Source organism: Talpa europaea, assembly GCF_964194135.1.
Source record: "Talpa europaea genome assembly, chromosome: 16".
Taxonomy (NCBI): domain Eukaryota; kingdom Metazoa; phylum Chordata; class Mammalia; order Eulipotyphla; family Talpidae; genus Talpa; species Talpa europaea.
Window position 1 is genome coordinate 11189392 of NC_140084.1, and position 17976 is coordinate 11207367.

General features: G+C 54.0%; 1 protein-coding gene across 3 annotated transcripts in view; it reads left to right on the forward strand.

Moving 5' to 3' along the window:
* VAC14 (VAC14 component of PIKFYVE complex) overlaps positions 1 to 17976 on the forward strand; it is a gene marked incomplete at its 5' end in the record, with an annotated part of 49358 nt that overhangs the window by 16991 nt on the left and 14391 nt on the right. For all 3 annotated transcript variants that reach the window (XM_084257204.1, XM_084257205.1, XM_084257206.1), the window contains 4 exons: positions 6349 to 6412; positions 11177 to 11321; positions 11551 to 11616; positions 14926 to 15082. In XM_084257204.1, coding sequence (XP_084113330.1) covers positions 6349 to 6412; positions 11177 to 11321; positions 11551 to 11616; positions 14926 to 15082 — 432 coding nt within the window. The remainder of the gene's footprint in view (positions 1 to 6348; positions 6413 to 11176; positions 11322 to 11550; positions 11617 to 14925; positions 15083 to 17976) is intronic.

The following is a 17976-nucleotide window of genomic DNA, read 5'->3' on the forward strand; positions in this document are numbered from 1 at the left end:
TTCTTGAGTTTTCACTGATATATGGGTATTCCATTTTACTTTAGCACCTTCTCATGTTTTGATTCCCATTTTAGAAAATTTGGAAAGTAGAAAAATTAGAAAGAAATAAAGCTGTCCCCAAGGGTGGTCAGTATTATAATTTCACATCTTGAGATCATCCAATTTATGTAATTCCACATTCTGGTTTTGGGGTTTTTTTGCTTTTATGATAGGTATTTTTGGGGTTTCCTTTGGGCTTGACAAGTCATAGCATGCGAAAATTTTGAATGTTTCATACTGACTTTGTGCCTCTCCCTCCAAAGTGGAACTGTTCAGCCCCTGCCCCACCCTTTCTGCTAATGTGGCAGCGAGTAAAGCCCTCTGGAAAGGAAGCACTGTGTTCTGTGGGTCATGGCAGCTGCTGAAACCCTCCTGCCAGCTGGAGCATTGGTGGTTCAGTGGTAGAATTCTCGCCTGCCACGCGGGAGGCCCGGGTTCGATTCCCGGCCAATGCAGCCTTGTTCCCTTTTTAGATAGTTTTCCTAAGTATTCTTCAAACAGCTCCCAGCACAGCAGAGTCTTACCCGAAATCAGGAGACAGTCAGACAACTTGGCTCCAGATTTTACTGCCTCATAAACAGCATTTCAGCAGACACAAAGCTCACATTATAGTACTTTCCAGAGATGGCAACAGCTAATTTGGGGGCTCCACATCCATTCCCAGACCTGCTCAGCTTGTAACTAACCACCACTTTACTGAGGCACCCAGGAGAAGGTCCCTCAAACTAAGAGAGAGCAGTGATTTAGTTCATCAGTTGGCAGGTTCACGTAGCCCCCCTCTTACTCTGCCCTCTGCCTATGTTCCTTCCCGAATGCACCCTGCAGAAGGCAGAACCTCCTGCCTGGTCTCCCTCATCTAGTGGGTCCCTCCTGGCTCCGTCTGAGATGCTGCAGCCGCCGCACACCACGTTCTTCAGAGCAAGGCCCACGGTGAGGCTTGTCAGCCAGGCCCTCTGCTCGAGCATACACAAGCACACCTTAGCACGTGAGCCCAAGCACCCACACGCACACTCCCTCCCTCACCATGGGGCCCCAATCAGGGCAGGGCCTCGTCTGTGCCATGCTGCTCCCCGCCTCCCACCTCCCCCTTCTCTCCCTCTCACTCACCCTTCCTCCCCCGTCCTCCCCTGGCCTCATCACCTGAGGGCCTGCGCAGCAGAGTCCTTTCTCACATTCTGAGTTCCTGCGGCACTTGATGTGTCCCCCCCGGCTCCCTCCATGACGTTCCCTGACGGTCTTGGGTATCACTCTGGCTGCTGTGGTGAATGTGGACTTTAGCAGTCAAGAGCAGACCCAGAGAGATGAGGTGTGACAGGACGGTGGTCCCTGGGGGCGGAGTGGTGGACTTGGGGCCAAGCGGCCAATTCTGTATGTATTTCCCGTTAGAACGGACAAGGTGGCTGGTGGATTTGAGGTGAGGTGTGAGAAGGAAAGGAGTTGGCAGGTCTGGAAGGACGGAGTTGCCACTGCCTGAGCTGGAGGGGGCGAGGGAGAAGATGGGTTTGGGACAGAAACTCGACGAGCAAGTGGAGCTTCAAGCAAGTGCCCAGGGACAGGGTCTGTGCCTGAGGGGAGTCTTGGGGAGTCTCCATGAGATGGAGCCATGAGATGGGTGACAAGTTAAGGCCTGGACTCCAGGGCACCCTTTAGAAGGAGCGTCCCCCAGGATAGAAGGGAGCCCAGGAAGGGGAATGCTTGGCTGTGTCAGCTGCTGCTGGCAGGCAGGCAGGGCAGGAACAGAGCAGACAGTGGATTGAACAGTCAGGAGGGCTTTTGCGGTTGGACCAGCTGTTTGGGTACAGTCGTGGGGGCAAAGGCCTGCTGAGTGTGGGCTGAGGGAGAATGGGGAGGGGGCGTGCACACGGCAAGGATCAGAATCCTTTTGAAGAGTTTGCCTATAAGGGGGATGGAGCTTTTTTGTGAAGATGGTGCCAAAAGCAAAGAAAAAAAGCCCCCATCCATCCCAAAGCCAGAACTTTAGAGACCAAGAAAGCAGTGCTGAGAGGCATCCACAGCCACAAGAAAAAAAAAAATCCACATGTCTCCTACCGTCCAGAGGCCCAAGACACTGTGACTCTGAGAGCAACTCAAATATCCCTAGAAGAGCACCCCGGGAGACATTGAGGGGACCAAAGTCAACACCCTGATCAGACCTGATGGAGAGAAGGCAGGGGTGCAACTTGCTCCTGACTGTGATGCTCTGAATGTCGGCCAACAAAATTGGGATCCTCTCAACTGAGTCTAGTTGGCCAGTTCGAAATATAATTTTTTTACCATTAAAAAAAATAAAGAGGAACAGAAATGGGGTGATGACTGATAGGGAAAGTGGAGTGTTCTAGATCTTTAGGGAAAATGATAGCAGGTGTATTCGTGTCTCATTGCTGCTGTAACAAATTGGACACAGCATGAGGACAGTTGCGGACCACATTAGACTTCTGACCTCTGGTCTGTGTTGTGTTAAGCTACTTCTGTGGCAGTTTCTAGAGGCCGCCTGCATTCCTCAGCTCTTAACCCTGCCCTGCATGTTCATCAAAACCTAAAAGCAACTGTAGTGCGATATGTGGGTGTGGGATCTGGAGAGACATTGCCTGTGTCCCACCATCCCACCGCTGACCAGCTGTGTGACCGAGTTAGTCACTCATCCTCTGTGCCTCAGTTTCCTACTTCACAAGGTGACTAAGAGGATTAAAGGCATTTATGAAAAGCCTAGAAAAAATGCCCAGTGCATAGAAAGTAACAGTAATGATGGAAGTATCCAGCACCTCACGTTTGTGAATTACTTCAACGTTTCTCCATCGTGACCCATCTTCATATTTCTGTTCTCCCATCCTTGGTCAGTTTGCAGCAAATTCCTGACATCAAGTCATTTCATCTGCAGATCTAAAAGATTAACGTTCCTTTTCCAGAAATCACCACAACACATCATCGCACCTCAGGAAAGGAAAACAAAATTAAGACATTGTTACTCTTCAATATCCAGTCGGGGTTTGTATTCCCCATGACTAGAGATTTGCTTTTTGCTTTTTCACAGCTTGAGTTAGGAGCAGAGAGGCCTCATTCATTATAGTTGCTGATGAGTACCCCAAGTTAGCGCCTTTTTTTTTTCTTCCTTGCAGTTTGCCCATTAGGAAACTGGATCGTTTGTCCTGTGGAATTTCCCGTGGTGACTTCATCGTGGCCATCTGTCCCCTCCATTTCCTGTGAATCAGTCAGAGTTAACTATCAGGTTCAAGCTCCACATTTCTTGGCAAGGGCACTTGGAAAGGATTTCTTTTAAAAGAGACCCATGAGCAAAAATGATCAAAAAGAGCCACCCTATTTAAATTGAGGAGTGGTCTAGCCCAAAGCAGGCTAAAAGTTACAAGACACAGACTGGGAGGAGACATTTCGGTGCATTTCACCCTCAAACCCAAACCCCAGACAGAGTTCCTTTACATCAAGAAGCAAAGAATACCCCAGAGGAAGGAAAAGTTGCACGTCCATGAAGCTTATCTCCTGATGTGACAAACACACCAGGCGTCATCTTAAAACACCTAACAAACATTAGCACGTGTGTTTTCGTAACAAGCCTGTGGTGTGGGCACCATGCTACCCTCTTGTACAGGCCGGAGATGGAAGTCAGATGGAAGCTTCCTAAATGGCACAGTGTCTCTTAAGATATCAGTGTCTCACCCTTGCACTCAGCAGCCCCCACCATCACCCCCATGAGCCTTGAGAAATACCCGCATCGTGCACAAGGATGTAAGAGTGCAAACATGTAGGCAGTCAAAATTAACTGGCAGCACAAGTCTGATAGCACATCATTTCTATAAATATAGCAGGAGGAAGGCCACCGGGGCACACAGCTGACCTGCCCAGACTTCCCCTGCACCTCCTCTCCCTCGAAGGCCCTGGTCCAGCTGACACCAGGCTGCTTGCTAGTCAGGCCCAGGCATCCCCCGCACCTACCCTAGGGAGCTGTGCCCCGTCCCCTGGGGCCTCTGGGGCAAGAGGAGGCAGGTGGCAGCTTGCAGTTCTCATGTTCAATAAAGACCCCATTTCTGGGGGAGGGGTGGTGTCCAATGCCCATACCTGGAACTACCCCGCTCTAAGACAGAGAACAAAGTGACAGAATACCCTGTGATTCCATTTATGTTCACAAAACAAAGAGTAGGATAGCAGAAGCTGGAGAGGGATCCTGCCTGCTCAGCCAAGTAGATCCCTGCACGTGGGGCAAAGTAAAACTGCAGCCATGGGAGAGAAGTGGGTTTGGCTTTGTTTTGTCTGGAATTTCTAGTCTAATTTAAAACTTTCAAGAGGTCAAAGTTTTTGTACCACTTGAACAACCGTGTATAATGGTGGTTTTCATTTGTAGCCCACAGAATAAATATCCATGGGTCTGTAACGATGGACCCATAATGATGGATGCATGGGTGGATGGCAGGCAGGCAAGGGACAACTTTTCCTTATAGAAGAATTCCAGGTGATCAATGTAGAAAAAAAGAGGGAATAAGAAGTCACCACTGAGCAAATGCCACAGTGCTAATTATAGGCAGGTTCTCTCATTGGATGCTAGAATCATTGGGGGGAAGTTTAAGGGGAAAAGTGTATATGTCTAAGTGTCTTCCCCACAATATTTATTAATCGCAAAAAGAGAAGTAGTAACCTTACGGGGAGGACCCCTGCAGATGTGGTGAGGGTAATGGTCTCCAGCACAGTGACAGACATCAGGTCCCCTGGGGTGCCGGGCGGAGCAGGTGCATCACTTCAGGGCCTTCTTTCAAAAATGCAGAACCTCCACCTTAGAGTGGGAAAGCATGAGACAGACAGAAACTGGAAGACACTGCAGGGTGACCAGGCTGTACAGAAAGGCTGGGCAGCTGTCTCAGGCTGGGGGGCCAGAGGAGACAGGACAGCTGCAGGCAGGGCGTTCTGTCCGGGACAGAGCTACAATGGCACAGCAGGCACAGCTGCCCAGGTCCCTGCTCCTTTCCTCGTGTCCAGTGACCTCCAGCCACGTGTGCTGTTCCTGGGGGAACAGTGGACAGAACTCACTTTTCACAACTTTTATGCAAATCTAAAATTACTTCAAAGTAAAAAAATTTTTCTTTTAAAAAGCAAACAGCTGGGCCTCCCCTGGTGGCGCTAGGCTGTTGAGCGCTATCCGCAGCCTCTGCAGAGCGGGTTTGATCCCGGCCAGCCGGCGAGGGTCCCACACAGCGGGGCAGACCTCTCCTGTCTCGCCCACTGCTCCCCTCAGTGGTGTATGTCAGTGGATCTGCCTGTTCTGCTCCCTGCTCTGTCTCTGGTGAATCCTCCCACTCCCCTGCGCATCTGGCCTATACCCCGGTACTCACACCTTACCCCTGTAGCCCTTGGCGACCTCGACCCACTTTCTGGGTCTGGCGATAGGGACATGTGTGCGAGTGGACTCCACAAGGCCCAGTGACTGCCTTCCCAGCTGAGGTTTCTGGGTGTGTCCATGGTGCAGGCTGTCGGCACTTCTGTCCTTTCACTGCCGGATCATAAAGAGCACGCAGTGTGTCCAAGACACATTTTGTGTGTCCGCTTACCAGTGCAGAAACGTGGGTCGATGCCCCTGTGGGACATATAATGTCCCAATAAATAGTGCTGCTGGGAGCCTGGCGAACAAGTGTTCATGTGGCCACGAGTTCTCATTTCCCTTGGGCGTATACCTAGGAGTGGCAGTGCTGAGTCATGTGGTAACTGTTTGACCTTTGAAGAAATTGCCAGACTGCCCCCAGGGCACTTGCACGGTCTTGTCTGTCCCTTCCCCACCGAGGGGCAAGTGGGTTCTGGTCCCCGCCAAGCCAGGCTACAGTCCTCACTCGCGGGTGTGCAGTAGCGTCAAATTGCAGATTTGACTTCTGATTCCCTGAGGGCTAGTGATCGTGAGTGTCCCAGAAGTCATTTTCCCCATTCTTTTTTGTTGCGTTTCTTCTTTTTGTTTTGTCTCTTTGGTTGGTTATTTTGATTGTCAGAGTCATTTTTAACTCTCACCGCCCTCAGGCCAACAGACCCTTTGGGGATTTCCCAGGTGTGTACAGCACTTGGTGTCATGTCCCCCACCCTCACCCCCCCACCCCCGCAAGATCACTGTGCCTCAAAACTTCTAAGCATGGGCACTGTCCCCAAAGCATGGAGGACGAGTAGGCCTCAAGTTCTCAGGGCTTCAGGGCCACATTTCTTTTCAAGAGGAATTGGGTGTGGGGGCTGGAGAGAGAATGTGTCCTTGTGACAGGGATCTTGTTCATTCAAAAGACCCCAGAACCTCTTAGCCTGATGCCTCATTCCTCTCCCTCCCTCCAGGAGTGCCAGATGGTTCCTGTGACTCCAGCTTCGGTAGTGGCATCAACGTCTTCAGTCCAGCCAGGTAAGTGCTTTCTTCCAGCCAGAGATGTTTGTTCAAAGCCAGAGATCTAGATCGCTCCTGGACTCGGGAGTCTGCAGCGAAGAGTCGAGGCCAGCTCTGCTCAGGGCCACTTACAGGGCCCAGGAGGGTGCTGATGAGGGGATCTGAAGGGCACCGAGCAAGCCCATCCCACCAGTTCCGATGGCCACAGCCTCTGGGGAGGGATGGAAGCTGTCAGAGGTCAGTAGAAACAAGTTATAAAAGTTTGACCCGTGCCTGTGACTACAGGGAGCTGCTGCTGGCACAGCTGCCTGGCACCTTTTGTCAGGATGACGTGGCACTGACTAGGGAGGGGGCTGTGAGAGGACAGTGCCCGCACGGAGTCCCAGGCGCCCAGATGGGTGTGAGGGCGCAGTCTTCCACATGGGGGCAGTGCAGGCCAAGCATTGAGACTGTCTCCTCCCTCCAGCCCACTCCTACACCCCGCAGGGTGCTGGCCTGCCCCTGGAGAGAGAATTGCCATGTTCTGTTCCCTGAACTAAGTCCCCTGAACTTGCCCCATGTCACTTTTTCTTTGGGCAGAATTGGCACCTGTGGGACCGGAATTGACGGCAATTCCCCCAAGGGGTTTTCTTCCCTAGGAACTCAGCACTGAGCCTGGGCCTGGGGGAACCAATCACTCAGAAAGGGAAAGTGCACTCAACCCCAAGAGGCTCTCCTCCCCCAACCCCGTCAGAGCCTTAGGACCGCTCCTCCATTTATATCATTTTTTTGAGTCTCCAAGGACCATGTGCGTGTTGTCATGTGCAAGTGCCGGTTGTAAATAAGGACTACTGCTCACACCTCTTCTGAGTTGCTGGAGCAGGCGCATAAACATGATGCCTTGGTTTTCAGTGAGTTGTCACGCATTCGCAGAGCACCTGCCTGTGGTCAGCCCGACAGGGGCCAAGACAAAGATGCAGTTCCTGACCTTGAGGCTCTCTGGTGGGAGGCAGAAAACGGGTAGTAGAGCTTGCTCTGGTGGGGACTCAGGGTGCTGGGGACAAGTGCAGGCACCTGGATGTGATGAACACAGCGCTTCCTAGGCTGGGCTCTGCCAGACTCTGTGTTGTCTCATTGGAGTTTGCCAGCATTTAAATCCTGTGGGGTCAGTAGTATCTCCATTTTAGGACTAAGGGAGGACTGACAATCAGGGACTGCTGTGTGGAGAATGGATTTGGGGGTGCTCCATAGGTGCAAGTTGCTAGAGGGCCACCACTGCCATCCCAGTAAGAAGTGACAAGAGTTTTGGACTGAAGAGGTGGCAGAATATGGAGAAAGCTGGAGGCCTGAGGTCTGCTTTGAAGGCAGAATGAATAGGATTTGCTGATGGATGGGATGGAGCAAGAGGAGAGAAATAAGGGAAAGCATGTCTTCTAGACTTTAAGCCTTAGCCCAGTCCAGCTCACCTGGCACCGCTTCCCAAGCTGTGGTAGAAGGAGGAGCAGGTGGCTGCTGGGCCAGTCAGGAGCGCTGTGTGCTGTGGCACATCTAGACCTCATGGGAAAGGTCTAGAACTCAGAGGACAGAGATGCAGGGGAGTGGTGGATGCTGCAGAGGCAATCTGCTCTTGTTCTGAAGGCTGTAGAGCCAGAATGACACACAGGAGTGAAGGGAGCAAATGCATGATCCAGAAGACTCTGGCCACCATGGGGTGGGGGGAGGTGTGTGGATGAGGCCTGTTGAAGACTTGTCACTACAATCCAGGCTACGAGGTGTGGCCCTGCTCCAGGACTATGGCAGTGGGGGCAGGCAGAGGGCTAAGAGGAGGCAGAGATGGGGCTGTTAGTTCAGTCGGGCAGTTGTGGAAGCTTTGCTTCTTGGACCCCCAAGTCACCTGGAGGGTGTTACTATATGCACAGGCCTCACCCTGCCCTGGGCTTTGCCAAAGGACCAGGGTGTCGCTGGTGACATTCAGAACAGGTGTCCTGGTGTAGCTGACTGCCCTGTACATAAGGCAAGTGGAAATATCTAGAGATCGGTGCTCCCAACTTTTAGCATCTACTGATTGAAAAAATTTATAATCATTTTCTATAAAAAGCAACTCTGGATTCAGAAACAGTTCTTATTTTAGTTTCACCTTAGTTCTCCTTTGAGTCAAGAAGCAGCATATGAAAACCATGAGGAGTTAGATGTGATCGAAATTAAGTGCTGCCTCCCAGAGAGAACCTCTGGAATTTACCATTCTTTTTTGGTTCTATCAGAAGCATTTATTCACTAAATCGATGCTGTAAAAGCCCCCAGGAGCACCGTGCATGTGGAAAACGTATAGTCCATCCCCACGAGAGACGTTCCTTATGAGATGCTTCATGAGAAAACACTCCGGAAGATGGGGTTCTGCAGACACCTTGAAATAGCTCGTCTGCTCCCAGGAGTGACTCGTCTAGACTTTTTGGAATTGATACAGAAATGCATTTTACACTGCGAGTCAGCTCCGTTGTGTCTGCTAGGGTCAGAAAGCCAGGGGCTGAGATGTGCTGTCTCAGGCTCCAGACGAGCAGCTCAGGAGCTGCACTCACCATGCAGTGCCCCTCTGGGAAGGCGGTGTCCCAGAGTCCTACTCCCCCATCCCACCATGCACAGAGCCCCACAGCTGCTTGCCCCCATCACAGCCGCTGAGAGCAGCCTCCTCAGGGCGGGAACTGGGATCCTCCTTTCCCCAGGCACTGGGATCATCTCCCTGGTGTCCGGGGGCACACCTGCATCCCATGACCTGCACCTCCAGCCAGACCAGGGAGGTGACACCCAGGGAGTCGCCCCAGCTGACGGAATGCATTCTCGGCGCTCAGCTTCAGGCCAGGCACAGTCCCTACACTCTCCACCTCTGCTCCCCAGTGTGTGCGTTGAAGAGCTGGGTCGTGTGAGCCCAGAGGGCTGTGGAGTACAAAGTCCTTGTTGGCTGGAGCCGACAGCCGCCTCCCAGCCATCCGAGGTTCCCATATCTGGGAGGTTTGCTAGGTCTGGAGGCTGTCAGTTTCCATACCAGCTCCATGAAGTCCTCCTTTGTCATTTGGCCCTGGCACAGTGACACCTCACACAGGGGTGCCACCGTGGGCTGACACTTTCTGCCCTCAGTAGAGACACTGACCTGGCCAGAAGCATCTTGGGTGATTTAAATAGCTGAGGGAGCACCCAGCCTGGCATCTTGAGACCCTGTTTGGGACACTTGGATTTGAATGCCCCCACCCCTCACCTCCTCCCCTATCAACACCAGGCATGCCCTCTTACCCTCACGCAGGCTGTCTGACCTGCAGACAAGAAAATATGTTGAAAGGGCATGTGTGACAACCTTTCCTCCCTCTTCCTCCAGCACATGGCTGCAGGTCTAACCTGGCCAGAGAATGGACTGTCTGCCTGGGATTGTCGTTCTGCCCCTGTCAGCTGATGGCTGGGAAGGGTACTGTTGTGGGCATCTTAGCCTGACCCACTGGGATGCTGTGTGGTGGGTGAGTCCTCTCTGGACTCAGCCTCCACAGGTTCAAATTGTGGTTCCACAATTCCTGGCTATGTCACCTTGGACAGGTTACTGAATGGCTCATGCCCTGGCCTTCAGAATGGGAGTAACATTGCTTCTGGCACAGGGCTTGGGGGGTAGTGAAAGAGGTGGTGCTGATACAGAGCTTGAAATAGCAGCCCGGCCCATTGATCCAAGAAGGTGAGTTGGCATTTTTGGTACTGCCACCATCATGGTGGTTCACCCGCACCAGTGGCCCAACTGTGGGGTGTGGTCAGGGAGTGGGCCTTGGCGCTGCCTTCTGCCCACCAGCAGCTCAAGTACAAACACATGCTGGGCCACATCCCCCCCACGCCATCCCTTCTGCTCACCATAGTCTAGTGGCACCCGCTCTCACCCCAAAACTCGCACCCTGGGGAATCTTCAAACCCTATTAAGTACCCGGTCCATTTAGCACTGATAGCTCAGAATCGTGCCTATTAAGGATTTACCTGAAATGAACTTCAAAGAGGCTGCAGGCAAATAAGGAAAGCTCGGGCGTGGAGCTCCTGATGCAAATGAATAATTGAGCAGCTGGAAATACCATGAAAGGCCATTTAGTAAGACAGACAACACACGCACCAGCCTGGGCCCTCGGGAACGCAGCCCCTGCTCTGCCCTGGCTTGGCACCTTTGGACAGTCCAGCACCCTGTGTTGTTAGGAAGGGAGACCGGCCCTGGCATACTAAGATTCTCTGGCCATACTGTCCACCCCCCTGCCCCGAAAATGCCAGCCTCTCTCCGGAGCCCAGGGAAGCCAGGGGTCCCCTGGAGCAAAGCATATTCTGAATTGGCTGTTTCTCATAGGTACAAGCAGGTTGCCTCCTCCCCAGTTCAAACAGGAGTGTTTACACCTCACAGGCAACTCAGGGCCTCTCAGCCAGGCAGGCACAGTGCTCTGCCCAGTGGGCGAGGTGTGTCTGCTGAAGGCCTTTCCCCTGGGCCTCTGCACGTGCTGGTTTTGTTTTGGCAACAAACGATCTGTACTTAATGTCCTGAGGTTTGCTGGGGCCCAGCTGCGTGACACCCTAAAGATGGTCTCACTCCTAACCTGTCTCCAGAGCCGGGCTAGTGCTAGAAGAAGAAAGGGGGTGTGGGTGGGCACTCAGCACTCCTCCCTCAATGTGGGCATTCTAGTTCCAGCCCTGGGGTGGGTAGCGGGAAGTGGAGGGAGAGATACAGGCTCCCAGGAGCCCCAGGGGAGGGGTCTACCTGGGCTTCACCCCCACTCTTCCTGCTACTCTTGCCCACAGCACTGACAGGGCCCCGGTCACCCTCCACCTCGACGGGATTGTGCAGGTCCTGAACTGCCACCTCAGTGACATGGCCATCGGCATGATGACCAGGATTGCCGTCCTCAAGTGGCTATACCACCTCTACATCAAGACGCCCCGGAAGGTAAGCCTCATGGGCCTGGCCCAGGAGGCCCCTGGAGCCAGGGACTCCTTCCACATCCCCTTGGTTTTATGGGGACCTGCCCACAATTGCTGGCGTTCTGGTCATTGCAGAGAAGGGACAGTTGTTTAAAGAGTCCTTGGAGCCTGGGTGCGAAGGAGGGAGGTGGCCATGCAGTGGGAACCTGTCCTGCCACGGGAGGCTCATGAGCCCCAACATCTCTGCCCTCCAGATGTTCCGGCACACGGACAGCCTCTTCCCCATCCTCCTGCAGACGTTATCAGATGAATCGGATGAGGTAGGTCACTAATAGCCCCTTCTTTCTGTGCCACTGGCTACCCCACCTCCACTTTTGAATAACTGAGGGATCTGATAATTGAGCAGCCTGTGCTGTTGTTCTTGTTCTCTTAAATCAACACCCAAAAGCATCCTGCTTGTCTTACCTGGTAAGGTGAATCCTGTGGAGGGAAACCCTGTTCAGAGCTCTTGGCTTTGGGAGCAAGGACCTTCCTCTGTACCTGAGCCCTTCTGAAGAGCACGCTGACACCAAGTGTCAGCTACAAAGCCAGTCTACCAGAGGAACTTGCCCTTTAAAGGCAATGGAGAGTGGTGGTAGAGGCACACAGGGGCTGGTCTTGCTTTACTGGCCCTGCTAAACTCAGCTCTCTGAATCCCAGTCTCCTCTGGGAAGTTAACCCAGAGCCCAAGCAGCAGGAGAAACCACGAGAGGGGAGGAGAGCTAGGCCCTGGGTCCTTCGGTCATCTGGGGTTGGGTCCCTGCACACCTGGCCCCACACCAGTCTCCTTGTTCCACTGCTGGACCTTCAGGTTGGGTGGTTCTTCCTAGGACTGCCCTGCCACCCAGCCAAGGGGCAGGATTTGCGCCTGGGTGTTGCCATCCGCCAGGGTGGCATCGCTTCCTTCTGCCCATCCCAGCTCCAGGCTACACGTCAGGCACTGGCAGGCTGTGCCCCCTGGCCCTCTCCTTCCCTCCACTGGGTTCTGGGCAGAGCTGTGTCCTCCATGAAGCAACAGGCCCTCACCTGTATAGACCTCCCCCTGCCTGGTGGGGATGTGGGAGTCGACATGGACTGGGGGTGACAGGGAGAAGGGAGCTGCCTGTGCAGTGACACACCCCAGTCTTCCCTGAGGTGGTACCAGGCTTTGAGGGCCCCCAACTGCACCTGGAAACTGAAGGGGAATGCTAACAGGCGGGTCGAGGCCTATAGATCCTCTAAGGATAGGGACATGCAGACACACCACACCCGCTCGCATCCCTCACCTCCAGTGTGGGAGGCCCAGCTGGACCTGGCCCAGTTCTGCCTGAGTTGCTCGTGACTCATCCACCACACGGCGCTGGCCCTCATTTCAACACAGAAAGGAAGCGAGGAGCTTAGCCAATTGGTTCCTTCCCTAGGACTTAACTGGAAGCAGCTGAGTTTTCAGTCCTTTGAATAGGGTGGTTTAATCCCATCTGCACTCTGCCTGAGCGTGGGTCCCGCATGCGGGTGCACTTAAAGGCAGGAGATGCAGGCCATTAACAGCCCCGCTCAGACTGTGGAAACTCCATTTGTTGAAGTGCAAGGTTGTCGGAGCTTTGTGGCGCACCTCGTGAGCCTCCAGCAGGGGGAGGATTGCAGCTCCTCTTGGGGACAGTTGAGGAGGTGGAGGAGGGGGTACTGTAACCGGTGAGAGTCCCTGCTTTCCTGTCTCTCTGCTGGAGGGATTTGAGGCTTGAAAATCAGCAGGGAATCATGAATCTGGCACCCGTTCTGGACCCTGGCTAACCCTGCTTTGCTGTCTGTACCCCCCATCCCACTGTCCTCTGCACCCTCTTTCTGCCATTTCTGAAGCAGAGACCCTGCTGGGGACTCTGCCTCCAGCAAAGCAGAGGCCTGGTCCTGCTTCGGGGCCTGAACCCCCAGGCCCCCACACTTGGCCTGGGCACAGGGGCAGCACTGGCTCCTGGGCTCTGTATGGGCTCTGTATGGGCTTATTACCCCCTCATTCTTCAACATCATGGATCCACTGCCCGCAGGCCTGCCCCGAATGCTTCCAAGTGCCCTCTGCCCTCACATGCAGGGAGGCCTTGTGGGTTTCCTCCCGGTCTGGGTGGGGCAGGTCTGACTTACCTGCGGCCCCAGCCCCTGGCTCAGCAGGGACTCAGCTGTTGCTGAGAAAGGGGAGCGACGAAGGGAAGCACAGGGTGGGACAGGTGACAGCGCTTGAGTGCCGGGTCCTACCTGGGGGAGGCGGGGTGCAGCACAGAGGGGTGGGAGAAAAGCAGCCAGTAACTGTCCCTGATAAGCCACTGCTCGAGGAGCTCCATGGCCTGAAAGGGTGAGCAGCTTCGGGTGGAGGGGACCCCGGAGAAGTGACAACCGGGACAGGGTAGGATGACGCACAAGTGTGACCTTGGGAAAAGGAACCTCAGGAGAGGGTGTTCATTATATCTTCTTTTTTGCTGTTGTTAGATAAAATTGGTTTCAGTTTGTCTACAAGGCTGTGCGCCGGCCAAACCCTCACCACTGACTACTTCCAGTCCGTCATCAGCCCACAGAACCCTGAGTGGCCTCATCTTGACTGGGGTCACCATACTGTACCCGGCTGGCCTGGGTGGAGCACAGGGCCACCCCCAGGGCCCCCCCACCAGCCAGGGCGCTTCCCTGGTCCTGGACCAGAGATTTCAGTCGCCCTGCTCATTCTTGGCTTGGGCTCTGTACATTCTTCTGCCTCTTGGGCATCTGCCAGGGGCCAACACCAGTCCTGGGGTACACCTATGGGTAAAGCAGGCACAAAGATGAGTGGGGAGCAGAAAGGGATGGGTCACTCCCTACAAAGGGATCAGAGCCCTGCTGGAGTCACTGGGGCAGGTGAGTTACACACACACTCACACACACCAGCGTGTGAATGTGTCCTCCCCAGTGAGGCACCTCCTCACTCACTCTTGAAACCCAGTGAGAAGCAGGAGGTGGGGTTTGCAATGATACGAGGGCCCGGAGTAGTGGGATGACTGGGGGACCTTGCAACACCCAGCAGAGAGGGCCACACACCTGACTGTCCTCTGTTCCCAACTCTGCATCTTCCTGGGAGGAACCTGGCAGGCTGGGGAAGCCCTGCCCCACTTGGATGCTGTGGAAGTAGCTGAGAATTGAGGAGCGTGTCTGGAAGTTAGGGAGTTCCCTATCAGACTCCCAGTGAGCAGAGGCATCTGCCTTGTGGCCGCCACGCTCAGCAGTGCAACTGTAGGATCTCAGGTGGACACTGGGGCCACACCCAAACATTCCCAAGATGCACACCACACAGACTGCACCCTAGTGCCTGAGGACCCATCTCTTGGGGACCCCACAGATATCCACTCAGGACTGGAGAAGAAAGGTCATGGAAAGCAGGAGGCCAGGCCTAGGCTCCAGCTTGTTACTCTGCTGCCTGTGTCCTTCTTGTCTGTTCTCCTCAATCTCTACCCTTTCTCGAACTTTCTGAATTCTTTCATTACCACAGTTGGCAGCTCTTACCAGCCCCTCATCCTCCGTAGATCCCGCTCTGCCCTCTGGAGGACTTTCTCCATCTCCACTCCCTATTGCTCATCTCTGCTTTTACCCCCCAGGTTATCCTGAAGAATCTAGAGGTTTTGGCAGAAATTGCTTCCTCCCCCGCAGGCCAGACGGATGACCCAGGCCCCGTTGATGGCCCTGAACTCCGGGTCAGCCACTCAGACCTTCAGGTGCCCACCCCTGGCAGAACCAGCCTACTGAGCTCGCCCAGTAAGTCTGCCCCTGGGGGTTGGGGCCTTGGGCCCCTGGGAAAGCTGGTGCCCGGGTCCTGGATGGTCCCTCCAGCATCTGCCCTGAGAACACCTGGTCTGGAGCTGCCAGAGCTGCAGGACAACCTGGGGGGTGGGTGGGCCCTATAGGCCTGACCTCGCTCCGCTGCCCACCAGTCACAGGAGGCCCTGGCATTGAAGCTGTGTCCCCAGTGATGCCGGAAGTATCAGCCCCTGCAGCGGGGGGTCCCATAGGACCCCGGCTCCAGACCACCTCCTCTGTTCATGCTCCACCTGCAGCCATTCCCCAACTTCCTGCTGTGTCTGATGAAGCAAGGAAGGAGTAGGGGGCCCCTGTGGCACCCCAGCTTCCTTCTCTTGTTTTCCCAGGAAGCAGTGGTTTCCCTGCCAACGACTGTTTCCTCTGGGCAATCAGAAGTCATGGTCAGGAGACCCCACATCCTGACTCAGGGACCCCTCCTGGGGGTTCCCACTCTCTGTCCATAGCCCCAGGGTCCTTCCTTCATTGTGTGGCCCCAAGTGAGCAGTCAGGGGTCAGTCTGAAGTCCCTGGACAGGGGACAAGAAAAAGGTTGAGCACAGAATTGGCCGTTGTCAGGAGCACCTCCCACCACCTGTACATTCGGTCTTAAAGGCAGGTGGCACAGACTGAAGCTTCAGCAGGGAAGTGGGCCCAGCACATGCCTGTAACTGCCGTATGGGTGTCAAGTTGCCAAAGCCAGGTCCCCATCCCACAGGCCACTTGCCTCCTCGGCATTCCCTCTCGCCTGACCTGGCACATCTATCCCTCCTCCAGCACAGAGCAGGTGGGCTCACTTCACCCCTCCCCCTCATTCCTGACCTGCACAGTTGACCCTGCTTGGAAGAGACCACCATTGGCAGACAGGAGGGGAGCGGCCTGGGTGGCAGCTCACTGGGAAGCCAGTGGAGGGACACGTGTCCCTGTCACCGTAGCCTGCGTTGGTGAAATGAGACAAAAACAAATGCTTCTTCGTTGTTTTTTTCCTATGACTTGCAACTTTTGTGCTTTTTCTGCCATCTAATCAGGAGCAAGAAGGGCAGACCCTCACCATGCATTGGGGAGAGGGTGATATTGGGAGTTTATATCCCATCAGGGAACCAAAACTGATGTTAGGCAATACAAGAAGAGCCCAGGAGCCCCAGATTAAGAGGGAAAAACCCATGTTGCCCATCCTAGGGTTCCTGCTGCCCACATGCACAAAGGCAAAGTTATCAGACTCCAGTGTACTCAAATGTTTTTAATCAGGGAGAGGTTTAAATGATGCAGTGAAAGAGCGAAAGGGAGTAGGGAAGAGAAGAGTTCCCAAATCCTCACACTCCCAGATCACCCGTCCCTTTGTGGGCAAAAGCCCAGGCAAACACACAGGCCCCAGAGCAGAACTGCCAGGAGGACAAGTCCAGCAGGAAGCTTAGGCAGCGCCCAGAGGCTGGAAGAGAAAGAAATGAGAGAAAGAACTGCACAAGCTGAATCACCCGGAGGGTCAAGGCAGTGGCTGCCCTGTCTGTGAAGAGAGAGGCGGCTCGTTCAGGCTACACTGAAGCCGCAGAAGGAAGCGGACATAGGAGGCGCCTCCTCCCCCTAGTGTTCACTTCTCTCTCCCTGTTCAGAAATAGCCAGGCTGCTCCTTGAGGCTCAAGGCTCGGCTCCCCTTCCTCAGCGGAGTTAGGAGTTTTATAGCATTGCTGGCGTGGGGGCAGGTGGGGGCAGCGTGGGGTGTCTGGAGCCTGGTCTCCATGGGACCAGTATAGGTTCATGACCAGATCGTGCCTTTTCAGATTGTGCCTCTTCGTGGGTCACGTGTTCACAAATGGTGGCCGGGGACCACCTGGGATGGGGATTTTATTATGTGAATGGATGTTCCTGCACCCACGGAAATGTTAGTCCCTGAGGGTCCTCGCGCATGTGTAGCTTTTAACTAGGTTGGGCCCGAACGGGCATCTGACTCCTGGGCGGTTCTGAAGTGGGGCTCACTCGGGTCTCCCTGGTGACACAGCTGTGCCCTGGGCACCCAAACTCAGTCAGATCCCCCTCTCCCTGCGCGGCAATGCTTGACCCTCGCAGCTTCTCCGGGACGAGCATGGCAGGGCGCGTGTTTCAAGGGCCCATCTGAGGGTGAGTCGAGCTGCTCCATGTGAAGGGGCCATAAGGGCACGGGACACAGCGGCGCTGAGTACGCGCAGCAGCCGCCGGGGGTTAAGGAGCCGCACTGGGGAGACGCTGGAGAAGGGATGTGAATGCCCTGTTAGAAGATGAATGAGGCCGGGTTGGTGTCCAGTGAGGTGGCCATAGTGACTGGGACTGTTATGTACGTGCCAGCGGCTGAGAGGGTAGATCCTCCATGTCCCCAGACGCAACGGAAATGGTAGCTCTGTGGGGTGGTGGAGGGAGGTGTTAGCTGCAGTTGTAACATTAAAGAGTGTATGTGCGTGTGTGTATGTACATGTGTATTCAGTGCATTGCGCACCGTAAACTTAGACATCACTATCAGTTACTTTTCAATCAACGTGGAAAGTTATTTAAGTATAAAAAGTAAGTAATGCCCCCGTATGTGGAAAGATACTGTGACACCATTAACGGGGAGGAAAGGCCTAAATGTAAGAGCTCAAACTGAAACTCTCCGAAGAAAGCGTAGCAGTGACTCTCTGTGACCTTGGATGAGGTAATGTTTCATCGACAACACCAAAGCGCAAGCAACCCAAGAAAGAATAGAGGAATTGAACTTCATCGAAATTGAAAATTTTGTGTTTCAAAGAACACCATCAATGAATCCTCTCACCCCCCACACCTCTGACTTACACCCAAATTCTTCTACACAAAAATAAAGAACGCCATTAAGAAAATGTGACGCTGTCA